This window comes from Carcharhinus amblyrhynchos, chromosome 7 (genome assembly GCF_965287045.1).
Source record: "Carcharhinus amblyrhynchos chromosome 7, sCarAmb.v2.hapA, whole genome shotgun sequence".
NCBI lineage: Eukaryota > Metazoa > Chordata > Chondrichthyes > Carcharhiniformes > Carcharhinidae > Carcharhinus > Carcharhinus amblyrhynchos.
In genome coordinates, this window is record NC_137330.1 from 45056286 (window position 1) to 45075911 (window position 19626).

The following is a 19626-nucleotide window of genomic DNA, read 5'->3' on the forward strand; positions in this document are numbered from 1 at the left end:
ACAAGTCACAATTGATCAGGTCGCAAGACTAAAACTAGAACTTTTTTTTTGTATAAACAGGAAACACTGCGCTAAATATTGTTAACCACAGAGGTATTACACTTTCCTCTAGCATGGGCAAGGTGCATTAGAGATCTACAAAATAGTTCCAAATATTATTCAGATCAAGCAGGCTTCAAAATTACATAGGAGCAGGTGCGAGGTATTGTTATAATCACCACTATAAAATTTGGAAAATGTGAATATTTATACCCCTCTTGCTGAATTTGAATATTCTTCCCCTTTTTCATTCTCCTATCTTGCTGAATGAGGGCCATTTGAAATAGCCAGATGATTTATTTTCAGGCCTCTAGCAGTAATGCTCTTGGAAAACCACCAGGAGGCATGAAAGAGTATATTAATTCCACCTAATGGCATAGGGGATTACATTGTGGAGAGTCATTGACCTGGAATTTAAGACATTGTTACCCAAACAGTTCAGAGCAAAGGAAAACACACACTTCATGAATAATTTACAGCAATGTACATTTTATTGGGTCTTAATTTGGAAGGAAACTATCCTCACCACACATCTTTTGAAGCAATATTACTTAACATTTAAACACCTTTGCACAGCCATTTCATTCATGCATATCACAATAAACCATAAAACATATGTCCTCTCAAACAGAATGCATAATATAGCACCATTATAGCTTAGAATGTCAACACACAAGTGATGTATATATATTACATTTTGGTGTACAAAAATAGTAGCAGCAAGCTAGTTCTTCTGATCAAATTTTCACAAGTATTAATTATGAATAAACCCTGCAGGAAACTGCAGCTTTATAGCATGAATGCAAGCAAAGCATCCTCAGAAAAGGCAAGAGTTAGCTCACCTTTCAAAGTGGCATTGCTTGGAATCTAAAAAAAAACTTTGAAATAGCAATCTTGCCAAAGTCTTAACAGAATATTTGTACTGTGGTAATATGAAAAATTACTTATTTTATATGATGGTGAAATTGTACAACTGTTTCTTCTTGTTCTCTGGTTTCTATAGAACCACGACGAATTCTTCGTATTTCTGCAATTGCATCAATTCCCGTTATTTTCTTACTTTTAACAAGATAACAAGCAAGCATTGTTCCAGTTCTCCCAAAACCATGGAGACAGTGGACTCCAACTCCCTGGAAATAGATGAAACAAACAAGCCATTTAGCACTGTATTCTCTTGATTAGTTCAAAAACAATTTAATCACTTTGTTGTGAAATTAATATAATTTGTAACTGCCAAAGTGTGCGTAACACTGTTTAAAAACAGACAAGTATGCACAAAACCTTTCCAAGGTTTGAGGTCTACTGCCAATGTTCTCAGCATTTCAATTTACTCTAAACCATCTTTATAGACTAGTAAGCCAGTAAATGTTAATTTGGTTATCCTCACAGTACTGTCAACATTGCAATGTTTCCCAATCAGTGGAATATATTAAATCTGAAAACAAACCTAATATTCTTAATACAAATTACTTTTGTTAAATTATAAAATGTTATTTCCCCCTTGTACTGTTGTAAGCAATTGGCAGTTCATTCAATTAGCCAGCCTACTCTCAATTTCCAGACAAATTATGTATACAAATGCCACCATGATCCCAGAAGATCTATACAAGTCAACTCAAATGAAAACAGTGGGTGGCCAAAACTTGCATTCTGTAATAAAGTAGATGTTTTGACTGAAAACTCTAGGATTAAGAAAGGAATTCTGAACAACCTTATAAAAGGATGGAATTACTGTTCACAATATTATCAACAAGCTGAAATGTTATTTGTACAGAATATCTTTACCATTTAAAGATTTTTAAATACAGTGCGTAAGTTTGTTTACATATTCATATGTAAAGGTAAGGAACAGTGATTTCAAAGCAATGGTTCAATGTAAATTTAGAAATTCAGCATTTTAGGCAATGAGTGATGCTTACGTTGCCACTGTGACAAAGCTTAGGTGAAATGTGCACTTATTTCTTCAGTCCATCAACACAGATTAATGGCAGCAGTACAAATTCCTTTGGGTTCGATGTTACTGCCTATCATGAGCAACATCATTCAGCTGCAAACTACCACAGCTTCTTGGCACAGCTGTGATTTCTACTTCAATCAAGCAAAATTACTCTGGAGACTATGGTATTATATCTCATTTCAAAACACAAAAAAAACCTTGTAGAATTATTTTGAACAACTGGACTATTCCCAGGTGTTACAATTTTACAAAAATTGGGGCTATTTACAATAGATTTTAAAGCAGTTTAAGTGGTTCTTGACCCTTACAATCCCCAATGTGATACCCAGTAAGGAGTTAATCTTATTACTCGAGACTGATGATCACATTCCTGGAAGACGATGAGCTCTCTGCATGTGACATTACAGGAATTGATAGAAATAACTGAGTTGGAACATACCCACAGTGGTTCAGTTGTGTCCTTTTGTAAAAAAGTTGGAGATTGAAATAGGCACCCTCTTGTGGAAGATCTCAAAACCCCTGAAAAAGCCTATTTAGCACAAATGATTTGATAATAATGGGTTGGTGTGATGGTGCATTATTGCCAGTAATAATTGGACCTTAAAAATCAACAACATTGATTCTGGATATGAGTTAAATTCAATATGTGAATGGATCATGGGGTGATACAATGAATAACACCATTCACAAACATTCATTGTACATAGAGGAGCAAAGCATATCTGTCAATTTGCCAAATATTCCGCTTGATTGCTCATCTCCTCTACCAAGCCAGAAGTTAGATTACCTTAAATTGAAAATTTAAATACAAGGATAAGATGCATCAGATCAAAGTCTCAATTAAACAAAATGTAACAGAGACCTACAACCTGCTAGGAACATATGTGGGGGTGGTTGGCAACAGAAGTAATAGGTTCCACTTGGACTTTGGTCATTGTACGTGATGAGGATTCAAGTAATCATTTATATTGCCTTTATTTAAGAACAAGTTGAGGAGTTTGTTTTGTGTATTGGAGATTGTCTCACCTAAAGCGTTAAGCTGTTGTCATGCTTTACCTAAAGTAGAATTTAGAAAGAGATGTAACACAGCAAATCAATGTACATTGTGTGTGATCTTAGTTCACTGCACCTCAAGGATTAAAGGGAGGATGTGATCCCCAGTAAGGAATTGGAAACAAAATGCAATGTGATATTTCCTGGAGTATTGTACTGGAACTGAAATTATTACTTTTGGAGCTGGAGATGTCCCCAGAAAGAGGTGGACTCTATTGTGTAGAATAGGACAAGAGATAAGAGGCACTAACTGCAGGCCATTCAACAGAATGGTGACCATTGCTGGTTAGGTGCATTGGCCATACTAAATTTTCTCAATGTACCTGAACAGGTGCTGGTATGGCAACTAGGGGATTTTCACAATAACTTCTTTGCAGTGTTAATGTAAGCCTGCTTGTAACAGTACAATAACATTGAAAAGCTGATTTCCAGTGGCTAGGAAGAAAGGAGCATCAAAGGCCTATGACCATTCAGGCAGAAGAACCATAAAAAGAAAGACACCAGAATGAACTCTAGAGAAGATGGCACTGAGTTGAGACTTCACGAAGGAGTACATTTGCACCAGACCTGATCAACCCAAAGGCAGATGGGTAATAACACATCCATACGAGAATAGTTTTAGTTTATGTAATTATGGTATTTCACTCAAATTGTTTTTAGTGCAATAAAACATTGTGATTGTTTAAACTGAACTGTATGTCTCAGGGTTGTTACTCAATACCACTGGACAAGCATGTGGGATGAGCTTCCAGACACAGATCAACACCAAGATTTTTAATTTGTCCTCGCAGAGTTTCACAGCGCTGAGCATTAACTATGCTCTATTTGCAGGGATGTCGTACCATGATGTGCATTCCAGCTGAACTGACTAAGTGTCCCAGTGGCAGATCTGGTGATGCAACAGGATGGTGAGCAACAGCACCACCACCTCCCACCCCCCCCCCCCCCCCCCCCCCACAAACAAAGTGGTCAGGGCCCTGTGCCTGGGTAAGGTGTGCTTCATTGTAAATCCGCTCCTGAACCATTGTGTATTTGTGCAATCGCACAAAATCAAAACTCTTTAGATGTTGTGCTCCCTACCACTTTTTTTTTAGGTGCTTCCCCAACAACTACAGCAGGGTTGGAGGCAGCCTTTGACTAGTTTGTATGATGTCTTGGATGATCTTTGCAGCTGTCGTCGAGCAGACTGGAGGGCCTTGGCTATATTGGCTGTCCTGCTGTGGGGCAGCTGCTCCCTCTGTGGTGCAAGGGGACAAACATGAAGGGCTCACAGGCCAGAGTGATTCCAAAGTGGCCGAAACCAGACAGGAGGTCCCAGGGCTGTTCAACAGCTCCTCTTCCATTCTGGTGCCCCACGCAGCCCCTGCCTGACTCCCATAATCAGTCCCCCAAAGTTACAAGGTAATTTATGAAGTGCGAGTCTCACTTTTGTAGCTCCTTTTAAAAAATTAACTGCAAGAAGCACCTCCAACAATTTTTGGTTTTCTTCAGCAAATTACATGTTTCTATTCCTTCAATACTTCTTCTTAAAGTGATTGCTGAAAGATCTCCAAACATCCAACTGTGCAATAAGAGAAATACTCAAATTAATTCTGCAAACCAAATTAACCAACAGATAACAAATGGTTTAATTCACACATACTTCATATTTCAGTGATTTTTCTGAGCCAATGAACCTCCTTGCATGATCACCCACACTTGACTCCATCCAATCTATGTCTCATGAAAGAAATCACCACTGTACAGAAAGAGACCATTTGGCCCATTGAGTCTGTACTGACCACAACCCCAGCCAGGCCCATAAATCATTGTTCTTTGTACAATATTGAAGCTAGAAAGGGCAGTTTTTGTTTTAAATGATCAAATGGAGCTAGATGAGGAAATTAATATTTAAAGTTTACTTTATTGAGTGTCATATAAATAAGCTTACATTATCACTGCCATTGAGTTACTGTGAAAATTCCCTAGTCAACACACTCTGGCAACTGTTCGGATACGCTGAGGGAGAATTTAGCACAGCTAATGCACCTAATCAGCGCATCTTTTGGATTGCAGGAGGAAACCAGAACATCCAAGGAAACCCACGCAGACACAAGGAGAATGTGCAAACTCCACACAGACAGTGACCGAAGCTGGGAATTAAACCCAGATCCTTGGCACTGGGAAGCAGCAGTGCTTACCACTATGCCACCATTTAATTGAATTAAGAACATAAGAAATAGGAGCAGGAGTAGGCCATCTAGCCCTTCGAGCCTGCCCCGCCATTCAATAAGATCATGGCTGGTCTGTCGTGGCTCAATTCCACTTTCCCGCCCTCTCCCCATAACCCTTAATCCCCTCTCTTATCAAAAACCCATCAACCCGCGTCTTAAAAATATTTAGCGAGGCAGCCTCCACCACTTCAACGGGCAGAGAATTCCAGAGATTCACCACCCTTTGAGTGAAGAAGTTCCTCCTCAACTCCATTCTAAACCGCCCCCCCTTTGTCTTGAGGCTGTGCCCCCTAGTCCTACTGTCTTTTTTGAGCGGGAAGAGTCTCTCCACCTCTATCTTATCAATCCCATTCATCATCTTATACGTCTCAATGAGATCTCCCCTCATTCTTCTAAACTCTAACGAGTACAAGCCCAGTTTATTCAGCCTCTCCTCATAGCTCAACCCCCTCAACTCCGGTATCAGCCTAGTAAACCTCCTCTGCACTCCCTCCAAGGCCAAAATATCTTTGCGCAGGTGCGGCGCCCAAAACTGCACACAGTACTCCAGCTGCAGCCTCACCAATGCCCTATATAGCTGCAGCAAGACCTCCCTACTTTTATATTCAATCCCCCTCGCTATGAAGGCCAGCATCCCATTTGCCTTCCTGCCACCTGCTGCACCTGCAAGCTGGGTTTTTGCGACTCACGCACAAGGACCCCGAGGTCCCTCTGCACCGTCGCCCGCTGCAGTTTTTCTCCCCGTAAGTAATAGTCCTTCCTACCATTATTCCTACTGAAGTGGACCACCTCACACTTGCCAACATTAAATTCCATTTGCCATTTCCTGGCCCATTCGCCCAGCCTATCTAGATCCTTCTGTAGACTCTCCACACCCTCCGCACAATTTGCCGTACCCCCAATCTTGGTGTCATCAGCAAATTTCGACACCCTACACTCGGTTCCCTCCTCCAGATCATCTATATAAATGGTAAATAGCTGAGGCCCCAGCACCGACCCCTGGGGCACTCCACTAGTCACCATCCGCCAATCCGAATAGCACCCGTTGACCCCCACTCTCTGCCTCCTATTTGACAACCAATCCTCTATCCACGCTAACACCCTACCCCCAACTCCATGTCCCTCGACCTTCTGCAATAACCTCTTATGAGGTACTTTGTCAAACGCCTTCTGAAAATCCAGAAAGACCACATCTACCGGCTCTCCTCTATCCACTGCCCTAGACACATCCTCATAGAACTCCAGTAAATTTGTCTGACACGACTTCCCTTTAATGAAACCGTGCTGCATCTGCTCTATCAAGCAATTCCCTTCAAGATGCCTCGCAATTTCCTCCTTAATGACGGATTCTAACATTTTACCTACTACAGACGTTAAACTAACCGGCCTATAATTCCCCGCCTTTTGCCTGGCACCCTTCTTAAACAACGGCGTAACATTAGCCGTTTTCCAATCTTCTGGCACTTCCCCGGAATCCAGCAACGTCTGGAAAATAACCACCAAGGCATCCACTATCACCTCCGCCATTTCTTTCAGAACCCTCGGATGCACTCCATCCGGTCCTGGGGACTTGTCCACAATCAGCCCCTCCAGTCTGTCGAGCACCGCCTCGCTAGTAACAGTAATGTCATTAAGACCCTCCAGTCCTACCACCTTTCCATCGCTAACACCCGGCAAATTATTCACGTCCTCCTCCGTGAAGACAGAAACAAAAAAGTTATTCAATACCTTAGCCATATCCCCATCCCCTACCACTAGGTCCCCTTTCTCATCCTCTAAAGGACCAACGTTCACCCTAGCCAGCCTCTTCCTTTTTATATATTTATAAAAACTCTTGCTATCCTTTTTTATATTAAGCGCTAGCCCAGCTTCATAGTTTCTCCTACCCTTCTTTATCAACTTCTTTGTCAATCTTTGTTGACATTTAAACCTCTCCCAATCCTCTTCTCGCCCACTACTCTTAGCTACTCTAAATTCCTCCGCTTTTAATTTAACACTTTCCTTCACCTCCTTCGTTATCCACGGCTTATTACCTCTTCTCCTACGGTCCTTTTTGACCATCGGAATAAATTTCCACTGAGCACCAAGAAAGATCTCCTTAAAGATCCTCCACTGCTCCTCAGCAGACCAACGCGCTCCCCCAGTCAACATTCGCCAATTCTTCTCTCATCCTACCGTACTCCCCTCCGTTCAAACAAAGTACGCGTGTCCGGGAACCCACTTTCTCCTCCTCCATCTGCACCAGAAACTCCACCATACAATGATCACTCTCTCCAAGAGGATCCTTCACGGCAAGGTCCCTAATTCTACCCGCCTCATTACATAGCACCAGATCCAAGATAGCTCGCTCCCTCGTCGGCTCCAACACACACTGTTCCAGGAAACTATCCCAGCAGCATTCCAAGAACTCCTCCTCGAGCCCACCGCGTCCAACATGGGTCGACCAATCAATATGCAGATTGAAATCCCCCATAACTATGGCCGTCCCATTCCTGCACTCCGCACTTATTTGCGTGTTAACAGCCCGCCCCACCTCCAGGTCATTATTTGGGGGCCTATAGACGACACCCACCAGCGTCTTCCTCCCTTTGCTGTTCCTAATCTCCACCCACAACGATTCCACGTTCTGCTCCTTGGCTCCAATATCATCCTTTGCTATCCTTTGCGGTGGATAGAGGAGAGCCAGTGGATGTGGTCTTTCTGGATTTTCAGAAGGCGTTTGACAAAGTACCTCACAAGAGGTTATTGCAGAAGGTCGAGGGACATGGAGTTGGGGGTAGGGTGTTAGCGTGGATAGAGGATTGGTTGTCAAATAGGAGGCAGAGAGTGGGGGTCAACGGGTGCTATTCGGATTGGCGGATGGTGACTAGTGGAGTGCCCCAGGGGTCGGTGCTGGGGCCTCAGCTTTTTACCATTTATATAGATGATCTGGAGGAGGGAACCGAGTGTAGGGTGTCAAAGTTTGCTGATGACACCAAGACTGGGGGTACGGCAAATTGTGCGGAGGGTGTGGAGAGTCTGCAGAAGGATCTAGATAGGCTGGGCGAATGGGCCAGGAAATGGCAAACGGAATTTAATGTTGGCAAGTGTGAGGTGGTCCACTTCGGTAGGAATAATGGTAGGAAGGACTATTACTTACGGGGCGAAAAACTGCAGCAGGCGACGGTGCAGAGGGACCTCGGGGTCCTTGTGCACGAGTCGCAAAAACCCAGCTTGCAGGTGCAGCAGGTGGTCAGGAAGGCAAATGGGATGCTGGCCTTCATAGCGAAGGGGATTGAATATAAAAGTAGGGAGGTCTTGCTGCAGCTGTATAGGGCATTGGTGAGGCCGCAGCTGGAGTACTGTGTGCAGTTTTGGGCGCCGCACCTGCGCAAAGATATTTTGGCCTTGGAGGGAGTGCAGAGGAGGTTTACTAGGCTGATACCGGAGTTGAGGGGGTTGAGCTATGAGGAGAGGCTGAATAAACTAGGCTTGTACTTGTTAGAGTTTAGAAGAATGAGGGGAGATCTCATTGAGACGTATAAGATGATGAATGGGATAGATAGGATAGAGGTGGAGAGACTCTTCCCTCTCAAAAAAGACAGTAGGACTAGGGGGCACAGCCTCAAGATAAAGGGGGGGCGGTTTAGAATGGAGTTGAGGAGGAACTTCTTCACTCAAAGGGTGGTGAATCTCTGGAATTCTCTGCCCGTTGAAGTGGTGGAGGCTGCCTCGCTAAATATTTTTAAGACGCGGGTTGATGGGTTTTTGATAAGAGAGGGGATTAAGGGTTATGGGGAGAGGGCGGGAAAGTGGAACTGAGCCACGACAGATCAGCCATGATCTTATTGAATGGCGGGGCAGGCTCGAAGGGCTAGATGGCCTACTCCTGCTCCTATTTCTTATGTTCTTACCACCTTGATGCTATCCTTAATCAGCAGAGCTACACCCCCCCCTTTTCCCTCCTGCTTATCCTTCCTAAACACTTGATAGCCCTGGACATTCAGCTCCCAGTCCCTGTCACCTTGCAGCCACGTCTCTGTAATGGTCACCAGATTGTATCCATTTGTGTCGATCTGCGCCACCAGCTCATCCACTTTATTCCGAATGCTTCGTGCATTCAGGTAAAGCGCTTTCATCCCAGCCTTCACCTGGACCCTATTTGCCGTAACGCCACCAACCATACTCACGCCCCCTACTCCCTCTATTATTGGGACATCCTTTGCCTCTTCCCTTACCTGTACCCTATCCTTAACTTTAGACCTCGTAACGTCACCTACCCTCGCACCCTCCCCCCCCTAGTTAGTTTAAAGCCCTGTCTACAGTCCTCTTTACTCGATTCGCCAGCACTCTGGTCCCAGCACGGTTCAGACCAACCCCATCCCGCCCGAACAGGTCACACCTACCCCAATACTGGTGCCAATGCCCCATAAATTCAAACCCATTCCTCCCACACCAATCCCTGAGCCACCCATTCACTTCCTTAATCCTGTCAACCCTACGCCTGTCTGCACTCGGTTCAGGCAGTAGCCCAGAGATAACTACCTTGTTGGTTCTACTTTTTAATTCCATTCCCAGCTTTTCATACTCCCTCCCCAGATCCTCAGTCTGCATTTTGCTTACGTCGCCGGCACCCACATGTACCACAACGACCGGATTCTCACCCTCCCACTCCAGGTTCCTCTGCAGCCCAGCTGCGACATCCCGTACCCGAGCACCAGGCAGACAACACACCCTTCTGTGCACTTTGTCATTGTGACAAAGGACAGTGTCAATACCCTTCACCCCACTATCCCCAATCACTACTACGTTCCTTTTCCCCTTCTCTTTGCCTATGTCCTGCTGCATCACTGTACCGTGTGCAGTTTGCTCACCAACCTCACCTGCCTCGTCCTCTTCCAGACAGGAAGCAAGAAGCTCAAACCTGTTATGCAGATTAAGAGGCTGAGGCCTCCGCTCCTCACCCCCCTTCCTCCTCCCAGCAGCCCCCTCTTGTCCCTGACCCTTAGAGTTAGCCAGTCTAGGGGGGGTGGATGTCACTTGCACCCCATTGACAATGGCACTCTCTCTCCCCCTGATGAGCCTCAGTGTCTGTAGCTCAGAGGCCAGCTCATCCACCTTGAGCTGGAGCTCCTCCAGCAACCTGCACTTACTACAGACATGGTCACTGGGATGGACCCTGGGGTCCACCAGTTCCCACATCATACAGAAACCACACATCACATGCCCCTCCATTATTCACTGTAGTAGTTTTGAAAAAAAAAATTTTTATTTTCCTTGTTTTTTCAAACGAACTCACCTGGCCTTGTTTCCCTCAAGCCCTTTTTGATATTAAGCCCTAATAGCTCACTCTGCTTCCCTCTCACTCTGCTGCCCGCTCCGACGCTGCCTGCTGTCTACACCAGGCCTCCTTTTAAACCTGGCACTGATTTAAAGCTGTCTGGCCCACAACTCCCTTCTAACCACTCCCTCAGAATTCTTAAAGCAGTAAATACAATAAATAAATGCTTTAAACAGTTCTACAAAGAACAAAGTGCTTTAAACTTATTTTAAACAGGTTTTTAACAGGTAAAATCTTAGCTCTCTCTATCCCTTCCTGCAGGGAAGTAGTGGCATTTTCACGAGACCAGTAATCCAGGGAATATTGCAGTGTTAAAGTAAGCCTACTTGTGACACGAATAAAATAAATTTTAAATATTAATTTCCCTCATCTAGTTCTATTTGATCACAAAATACTTGTCATTTATTTTTAATACGGTACAAAGAACAATGAATTTCTGTTCCTTTAATGAGGCAGAGACACATACATCTGAGGTCACGTACCAACCGACACAAGAACAGCTTCTTCCCTGCTGCCAACAGATTTTTGAATGGAATTACCTTGCATTAAGTTGATATTTCTCTACACCCTAGCTATGACTGTAACACTACAATTTTGCACGCTCTCTTTTCCTTCCTCATGAATGGGATGCTTTGTCTGAATAGCATACAAGAAACAATACTTTTCACTGTATACTAATACGTGTCAATAATAAATCAAATCAAATGAAAATAGGATGAAGTAATGTATGGGTGATCATGCAAGGAGGTTCACTGGCTCAGAAAAAAAATTCACTGAAATATGATGTGCGTGTGAATTAAACCATTCATTATCGGTTATCATTATTGGTTAACTTAGTGTTGCAGAATTAATTCTGTGTGTTTCTCATATTGCACAGTTGGATGCTTGGAAGTCTGTATGTTTGGGGTTCAAATCCCAGTACAGTACATGGTGAAATTCAAATCCAATAAAATCTGGAATTACAAGTCTGATGATAACTGCGTCAACTGTCATAAAACTCTGCTTGGCTCACCAATGCCCTTATCTCTTCTGCCCTACATCTGACTCCAGGCCCATAGCAATGTGGTTGACTCTTAATTGTCCTCCAGGAATGGCCTAGCAAGTCACTCAGTTCATGGGCAGCAAAATGCTGGCCCAGCCAGCAATGCCCACATCTCATGAATGTTTTATTTGTTTTCCCTTTTTTTTAATTCATAGTCCAAAAGATCATAAAGCTACCATTGCATGCAATTATCAAAGTCTATGCTTGTACTTAGTAAAAATATTATTTTACGCACTCATGCAGGTTTCAATCTGGTTCTCCATCTTCTTTGATGACAAAAGATTCAGTAAAATGCCTCTAAAACTCACTATTCACACACATACCTCTGCTCCCAAACCACTTCCACCCTGCCCAAATCAATCAGCAGCAGGGCCTCAGGATCCACAATCGTAACATGGTCTCACATGGGGCCTGGGGACCAGACTTCACCATCCATCTTTGTGCCCCCAACTTCCCCAGCCGAGGGTCAGCTTGACCCACTGCCCCCTTGACAAAGGCTCATGCCAGCTCTGTCACAGCCTTGCCCCCTCCCCTGACCAAGACTTGGTCCAGCCAACCAAGTCACAGGTCGGGCCCCTGCCCCGGCTGAAATTCGGGCCCATGCCCCTGCAGAGACGCAGACCTGAGCCCATCCCAGGCCAAGACTAAGGAACGGGTGGGGGGGGGGGTGGGTGGAGGAGGAAATCACTACCAATTTTTGGGGTGAGCATTTGCTGCTTACCCCAAATTGCCCTCAAGGCAATGAGCCAAAGTTATGATTTTGTTCCTGAAAATAGGGAGTTTAAGTGAATCATTGGTCTTGATATCAAAGTTAAAGATAGGTTCCTTCAGTCAATTCCCACCTGGAAAAAATACTACGCAAGTTGAAATTCTGTGACAAACAAGGGCAGCACTGCGCAATCCTAGCTAAAATAATTCACAAATATATTGCTAAATATTACAGGAATACAATATACACTGCATTATAAAATGTTTGGAAGAATTATAGTACACTCACCTAACAGTACTTTTACAACAAAGACAGAAAATGCTGGAAAATCTCAACAGGTTTGACAGCATGCGTGGGGAGAGAATAGAGCTGACGTTTTGACTCTAAACAACCATTCATCATTTAGTGCTCTGATAAGGATCATCCAGACTCAAAACATTGGCTTTATTCTCTCCCCACAGATGCTGACAAACCAGAGTTGCCAGCATTTTCTGTTTGTGTTTCAGATTCCAGCATCCACAGTATTTGGCTTTTATTACAACAGTACTTTTAGATTGATTGGGCTCCATCTAGTGGTATAGGTTATTTGGTGTAGGTAGCAACTCAAGTCCTAGCTACCTGCTCTGATTAATGTCTACCAATAGATGGAGCCCATGACACTTCATAGAGTCATTTAGTGCAGTAGGCCATTTGGCCCATTGAGTCTGCGCTGACCACAATCACTGGCCCTATCCCCACAGCCCCATGCATTTACCCTAGCTAATCCCCCTGACGCTAAGAGACAATTCAGCATGGCCAATCCACCTAATCCATACATCTTTGGACTGAGAAAGGAAACCCACACAGACATGGAGAGAATGTGCAAACTCCACACAGTCACTTAAGCCGCAAATCGAATCTGGGTCCCTGATGCTGTGAGGCATCCTGTTGAACTTGTGCAAGTTCAGCCAGGGAAAAAGTTAACAGCAGGAGCACAGCAACAAGAATAAACCCTGTAGACTAAGGTAAGAACACAGGGTAGGAAACGAGGCTGGGGAGAAGGCAAGGCCAGGTATGGGAGGAAAAGAAACTGAAACCGAGAGCGAAAGTACTGCAGGAAAGGTTTGAAAGTGAACCAATGTTAAATGGATATGCTTACACTAGTTTATCAATTATGTTAAAGTGAAACAACATTAAACAAGCACTTATTGTATTCAATTTCAACAGCAATGGGCTCAGAGAAGCCCGTTTCCAATTAAATGCAATGATACAATGACTTCGGACCGAACCTTTATTTGGGATCAGGAAAACGTGATGTGTGCATTTTTGCGACTTGTAAACTGCGCACTTGACCCATGTGCAAATTCAAAAGCCGTTTTTGTCTTTTGACACAGGGACTGGTTTTGCAGTGTTATTTTGTGAGCTGCAATGGAATGTGAGAGAAATATGAATGTGGAGTCAGATCGGTTAGAATCCTTATAGTGCAGAAGGAGGCCATTTGGCCCATCAAATCTGCACTGACTCTCTGAAAGAGCATCTTTCCCAGGTCCATCCTACCCCCATCCCATAACCCTGCACATTTAGCACGGCCAAGCCACTTAACGCACACATTTTTGGAGTACAGGAGGAAACGGAGCACCCAGAGGAAACCTATGCAGCCACAGGGACAACATGCAAACTCCACACAGTTACCCAAGGCCAGAATTGAACTTGGGTCCCTGGCACTGTGAGGCAGCAGTACAAACCACTATGCAATCGTGCTGTGACATAGGCAGAAAGAAGAATGTAGTCCAGCGGTCAGAATTCATGGAGCAATGTCCAAAATTAGAAAGCAAGACCTCAAATGACCCGAATTACTCCTAGTACTGTGCATAACAGATTATAAAGCACATTTGTGCATGATTGGAAAGATAATGTTGGAGGGAGGGCTTTAGATTCTTGGGATATTGGGGCCTGTATAGGCCAGTCTGGTTGCACCTAAATAGAGCCTGAGTCGAGGTTCTCGTGCAGTGTTTATCTAGTTCATAGAATCCTACACTGCAGAAAGAGGCCATTCGGCCCATCGAGTCTGTAGCAACCACAATCCCACATAGGCCCTATACCCATAACCCCATGCGCTTACCCTTGCTAGTCCCCCTGACACTAAAGGGCAATTTAGCACAGCCAATCCACCTAACCTACGTATCTTTGGACTGTGGGAGGAAACCGGAGCTCTGAGGAAACCCATGCAGACATGGAGAGAATGTGCAGACTCCACACAGACAGTGACCCAAGCAGGGATTTGAACCAGGGACCCTGGCACGGTGCATCAGCAGTGCTAATCACTGTGTTGTCATGCCACCAGAGAAAGTTCTACTGGAGAGGGTTTGAAACTTACCTGGCAGGGGAATGGCAACCAGGGAAAAAAAAATCAGGTAGGAATACCAAATTTCTTAGAATACTGGAAGAGATGACAGCACTAAACTAGGGAATAGGAAGTTATTAGATGGACTCAAAGGTAAGGCAGAAAGTAATAAACTGTAAGTTACAGGGTTTATGTGTATGTATGTGAATACACGGGCGTGCAAGTAAGATTGATGAGTTACAGGCACAGATTGGCATGTGGAAATATGATTTTGTGGCAAAAAGAATGTAATCTAGAAGCCAGAATTTAGGGTTTGGGAAAGGACAAAGGACAAAGGACAGCCTGGAATAGAAATAATTAACTGGAGGAAAGCCATCAAAAGACTGAATCTGGGCTCAATAAACTGGAATCAAAGGTCAGCAGGAAAAACACTAGCTGAACAATAGGCTGCCTACAAAGAAGAAATAGTTTGGATGCAGCTGTATTCTCTCAAAAGGGAAAGATGGAGTAAAGAAATCCAAAGCTCCCTGGATGACAAAAAAATAGAAATTAAGATAAAAAAGAAAAATGTGCTTATGACATTAAGAAATCAGGTTGAAAATAAAATTGAAGACCAAATTGAATATAGAAGCGGTGAAAGAAAAGCAAACTGGGAGTACGGTGTCTGGCAGCTGACAAAAAAAGGAATGAGATTCTTTAATTGGGAAAAAATGATTTAAAAAGAGCTGATTGGATTTATTCATAGAGGTAGAGGGCATAGTTACAGTATTAAAAGACCATAATTAAAAATTGGAGGGAAAAATTGCAGCTCAGATTCTGGGAATCTTACTATAACCTTATGCATTCTTAAATTTATTGGCATTGCAGACAAGATAGGAATGTCAAGTTAATTTTGTAGAACACTATCACAGCTAGCAGAGATATTTTCTTCCCATTAGTCAAGACTAAATTTAGATCAAAGTCCCAGAGTCAAAATAGAATGTACTATCCAATCCCTCAGGATAGTAATTTAAAGGTTCTGACTGAATTAACACAGCGAGATTAAGTTTATTCAGCACAATAAGATGGAATGAATAAAGTTGACTAAATGGCCACAGAGAAAACATTGAGAAACCCGACTTCCCCAACACCTGGGAAATTCAAAAATGGTTCCAACCTTAAACATGTTCCTCTTGTTTGTAGGGAATGGATCTCTGTATCAATCATGTTGCTTCTAGCAAGCATAAATGAATCATATTGTGAGCTCAACTGACTATTGTTTATGTAGCTTTAGTGTCCCCAGGATTGATCAGCAATTATTGCTGAATCACAGAATCTACAGTGCAGGAGGAGGCCATTTGGCCCATCGAGCCAGCACTGACAACAATCCCACCCAGATCCTATCCCCAGATTTACCCTCCTCATTGGCCATGATGAATTGACCTTGGTGTCAATCTAAACCACACATCTTTGGACTGTGGGAGGAAACCTGAGCACCCAGAGGAAACCCACGCAGACACAGGACGAACGTGCAAACTCCACACAGATAGTGACCCGAGTCCGGAATCAAACCCAGGTCCCTGGTGTTGTGAGGCAGCAGTACGAACCACTGTCACCATGCCACCTTATCACATCTAATAGTCGACATTTTATTGTGCGTTTGGCAAGTGCAAGCTCATCGAGTGTGGTCTGCACTCTCTGCCTGTTATGAACAACTGAAAGAATGCATTGTTTGATTCAGCATGTACAACTGATGTACCTAGCATCACACCGACATTTTATAAGACATGCCTCATCAGCAATTTTGCAAATAGGGCCGTAGCTAGTTTTTCACCTTGCAAACTTGATGCAGAGAGCACACTGAAGCAATCCTGCAGGACAATGGCTATTCTGATCAGTTCATTATTTGCTGTTCACACAAAAGGCCACTGCTTTGGTACCTGAAACTAGTCTACCTCAAATTACCCCAGAAGTTTGAACAAAAGCTTAAGCAATACAACTCCCATTGCAGATCATCAATTGGTGTTCTCCACTAATAAAATTGTGCTGCCAGTGCAAAACTATGTTCTGACCAGCACTCAGTTGAGCAACATTATGTATGAACTTCAATATAGAAGAGTAATAAATGTCCATTCATACCTCACCCTTTGCATTGGCTTCCTCAACAATAGTAAGAAATCTTTTGATCTGTTCAAAAGAGGGTGAGCAAAAATCATTGATCTTTATATGGTGAATCTTCACTCCTGGACAGGTATCGCGGTACGGTGGCTTCCTCTCACAAAGTGTTACTAGGTTTTGAATTCCATTATCAAATAAATACTGGTAGTGAGCAGGTAATCGTGGCATGGCCATTCCAGCTAGCTTATTAGGTTCAATCCAAGAAAAATTGTGTGGAGCAGAAGCCATGTTTCATTCACCTGTTTAAAAAACAATGTTTTTACAGTCGTGTAAGCTGCTAAGAACTAGCTACTAAATACATACTTTTAAATGGCAAATAGATCTGTTTCTCTATGTTGGAAGGTTCCTGAGGGTTACAATATTATCCACTGAAGGCTATAAAGGACATAAAATCTTAAGAAACAGATGTAAGCCTTTTGGTCCCACAAGCCTGCTCTGCCACTCATAACTCCACTTCCCTGTTTGCATGTCCCACACCCACCCCACGTAACTTTAAACTCTTACCGATCAAAAACCTGCCTAATTCAGCCTTGAATATATTCAATGATCCAACCTCTACTGCTCTTGTGGAAGAGAATTCCAAACACTAATGTAAAATATTGGAACAACGGTAGACCATTTGGTCCCTCTAGCCTGCTCCACAAGTCAATAAGATCATAAATTATCTGATGTGGCCTTGACTTTACATTTCTGTAGTTACTCAGAGGAGCTGCCTATGGGTGGCTACAATGGGAGGCCATATTGAGCGAGCTGTGTCTGTATTACTGAATACCATCTCAATTGTGGTCAATTGAACTACCCCATGCTGCAGCTCAAACTCATACTACATTTTGATTAGTATCATACATTGCCACTAAGAAACAGAATACATATATAGGTCCACTTACAGCCTTGCATGACATGAAGTATGATGTGGAGATCTGACATTGGACTGAGGTAAACAGTAAGAAATCTCACAACACCAGGTTAAAGTCCAAGAGGTCTACTTGATAGTAAATGCCACAAGCTTTCCGAATGTTGTTCCTTCATCAGGAGAGTAGAGAGTTCTGATCAGAAACAGGGCATATAAAGGCACAGACAGCTTACAGAATACTGGTTAGAATGCGAGTCTTTACAGCTAATCTGCTATTCAAATCTGCACCTTTAAGACTTGAATAGCAGATTAACTATAAAGACCCACGTTCTAATCAGTATTCTGTAGACTGTGCCTTTATATGCCCCATTTCTGATCAGAACTCTCCACTCACCTGATGAGGGAACAGCGTTCCCAAAGCTTGTGGCGTTTACTATCAAATGACATGAAGTATGACAATGGTAATGGTTGCGTTAACTTATGGAGCCACTAAGGGTGGATAAAGGATACTGCCGCTTACAACAGAGCTGGGAGAATTTGAGCGCTATCATCTTTGATCCCGGCGGATGCTACTGTCTGCTCAGTTGCTGGGAATGTTCCCAGGACTAACAGGCTAGAAACACCCTGGCAAAGCAGGACATTAGCAACAAACACAGCAATTACTAGCTCTCCAACCTAGCCCGTCACAAATTCAAGTAACCCAGCACCTTGTCTTCCCATACAACTTACGGCAGCTTTCCAGACTCAGTGCTAAGTTCAATTATTTTACATCATAAACATGGTCTCCACCCTGTTTAACTTTTTTGCCTGTTCAATTTTGTCTTCTTACCCCCATCCCACCCCATGAGCCTTCAAGTTGCATCCGGGCAGCTGTTTTGCAGCAGTTCACACCTCACCTGCGTACATCTGTTTCTATTATACCCATTACCACTTTTTTTTGGCTTTTTATCATTTAATCTTCCCTGCCCCATCACAGACCTCCCTCCCTTCCTTTTGCTCTGGCTCAAAACTTGTTGCCTTTCTTCCTTCCCTCAGTTCTGATGGGACAGGTCTTGGACCTAAAAAAGGTTGTTGCTGTTTCTCCTCACAGGCGCTGCTTGGCCTGCTGAGTATTTCCAGCATTTTCTGATTTTTCTTTAATATTAAATGCAGTCCATAATTAAAGTTAAATACTTTCTCCAACATCCATCTAGTGATGTTGATACTATCAAACGGTGTTTCAGTCAGAATGTACCCACTGAGAAGGAAACAGCATCAACACGTCCCCATTTCAAACCTTTAGATGGGATGAACAAGGGGAAGAGGAAAACACAAGGACATTCAATATTGAGTTACCTCGGGCTCCTTTCAAAGATCGCCCACACCATTTGTTTTTAGTGGTAGGCGAGTACTTAATGGTAAGTATTTTGTAAGCTACGTATCTTCATTTAAAACGTAAGGAATAGGTCGATACATTTAAATTATTTCCGGCTCCAAATGGGAGACACCTTTTGACCCCCGTGCCTGGTCTGTATTGTTAAGGTAGAATTTTAATGAAGTACAGGCAGTGAGAGAGAGAAAGGCTTGTTCCCCCGATCAACAACTCTCACAGCCTCAAGTAAAATAAACACTCGCACTCTGCAAAACAATTACAGATACCGAAACCTTTCACAGAAATGGCTGGGGTAAAGGACAGTTAGTTATCCGACAATCCCCTGACGCAATGATTAATTAATGGGTTTACTATCAAATAAACTTGTTGGACTTTAATCTGGTATTGTGAGACTTGAAATGATTAAAAGACATACCTTTGCTCCCACTCTCGAGAATAAGCAGGCTTGGATCAGAGCAGACTGTCTCCTTCAGTCCGCTACCCATAATGAACTGCTACATTGTAACCCACAGCCAATCCCAGTACAAGATGAGGCAGCACCACCGGGTCAAATGTGCATTCACGTTGGGTTCACTAGTAACAGCAACG

At 43.4% G+C, this 19626-nt stretch overlaps 1 protein-coding gene across 1 annotated transcript; it reads right to left on the reverse strand.

Annotated features, from left to right (window-relative positions):
* Window positions 1–538: 538 nt before the first annotated feature.
* Window positions 539–19626, reverse strand: dusp23b (dual specificity phosphatase 23b). The gene is made up of 3 exons (XM_080193257.1): window positions 19454–19626; window positions 16775–17052; window positions 539–1169 (listed from the first exon to the last, which is right to left on the reverse strand). Exons 2-3 carry the CDS (start codon window positions 17039–17041, stop codon window positions 984–986), a joined length of 453 nt encoding a protein of 150 aa, XP_080049383.1. The 5' UTR covers window positions 17042–17052; window positions 19454–19626; the 3' UTR covers window positions 539–983.

Coding starts and splice junctions, on each gene's coding strand:
- dusp23b (XM_080193257.1), bottom strand. CDS start 17,041: ATGGCTTCTGCTCCACACAATTTTTCTTGGATTGAACCTAATAAGCTA. Junction 1,170..16,774: donor AAGCCAATGCAAAGGGTGAG/GTATGAATGGAC, acceptor ATCTATTTCCAG/GGAGTTGGAGTCCACTGTCT.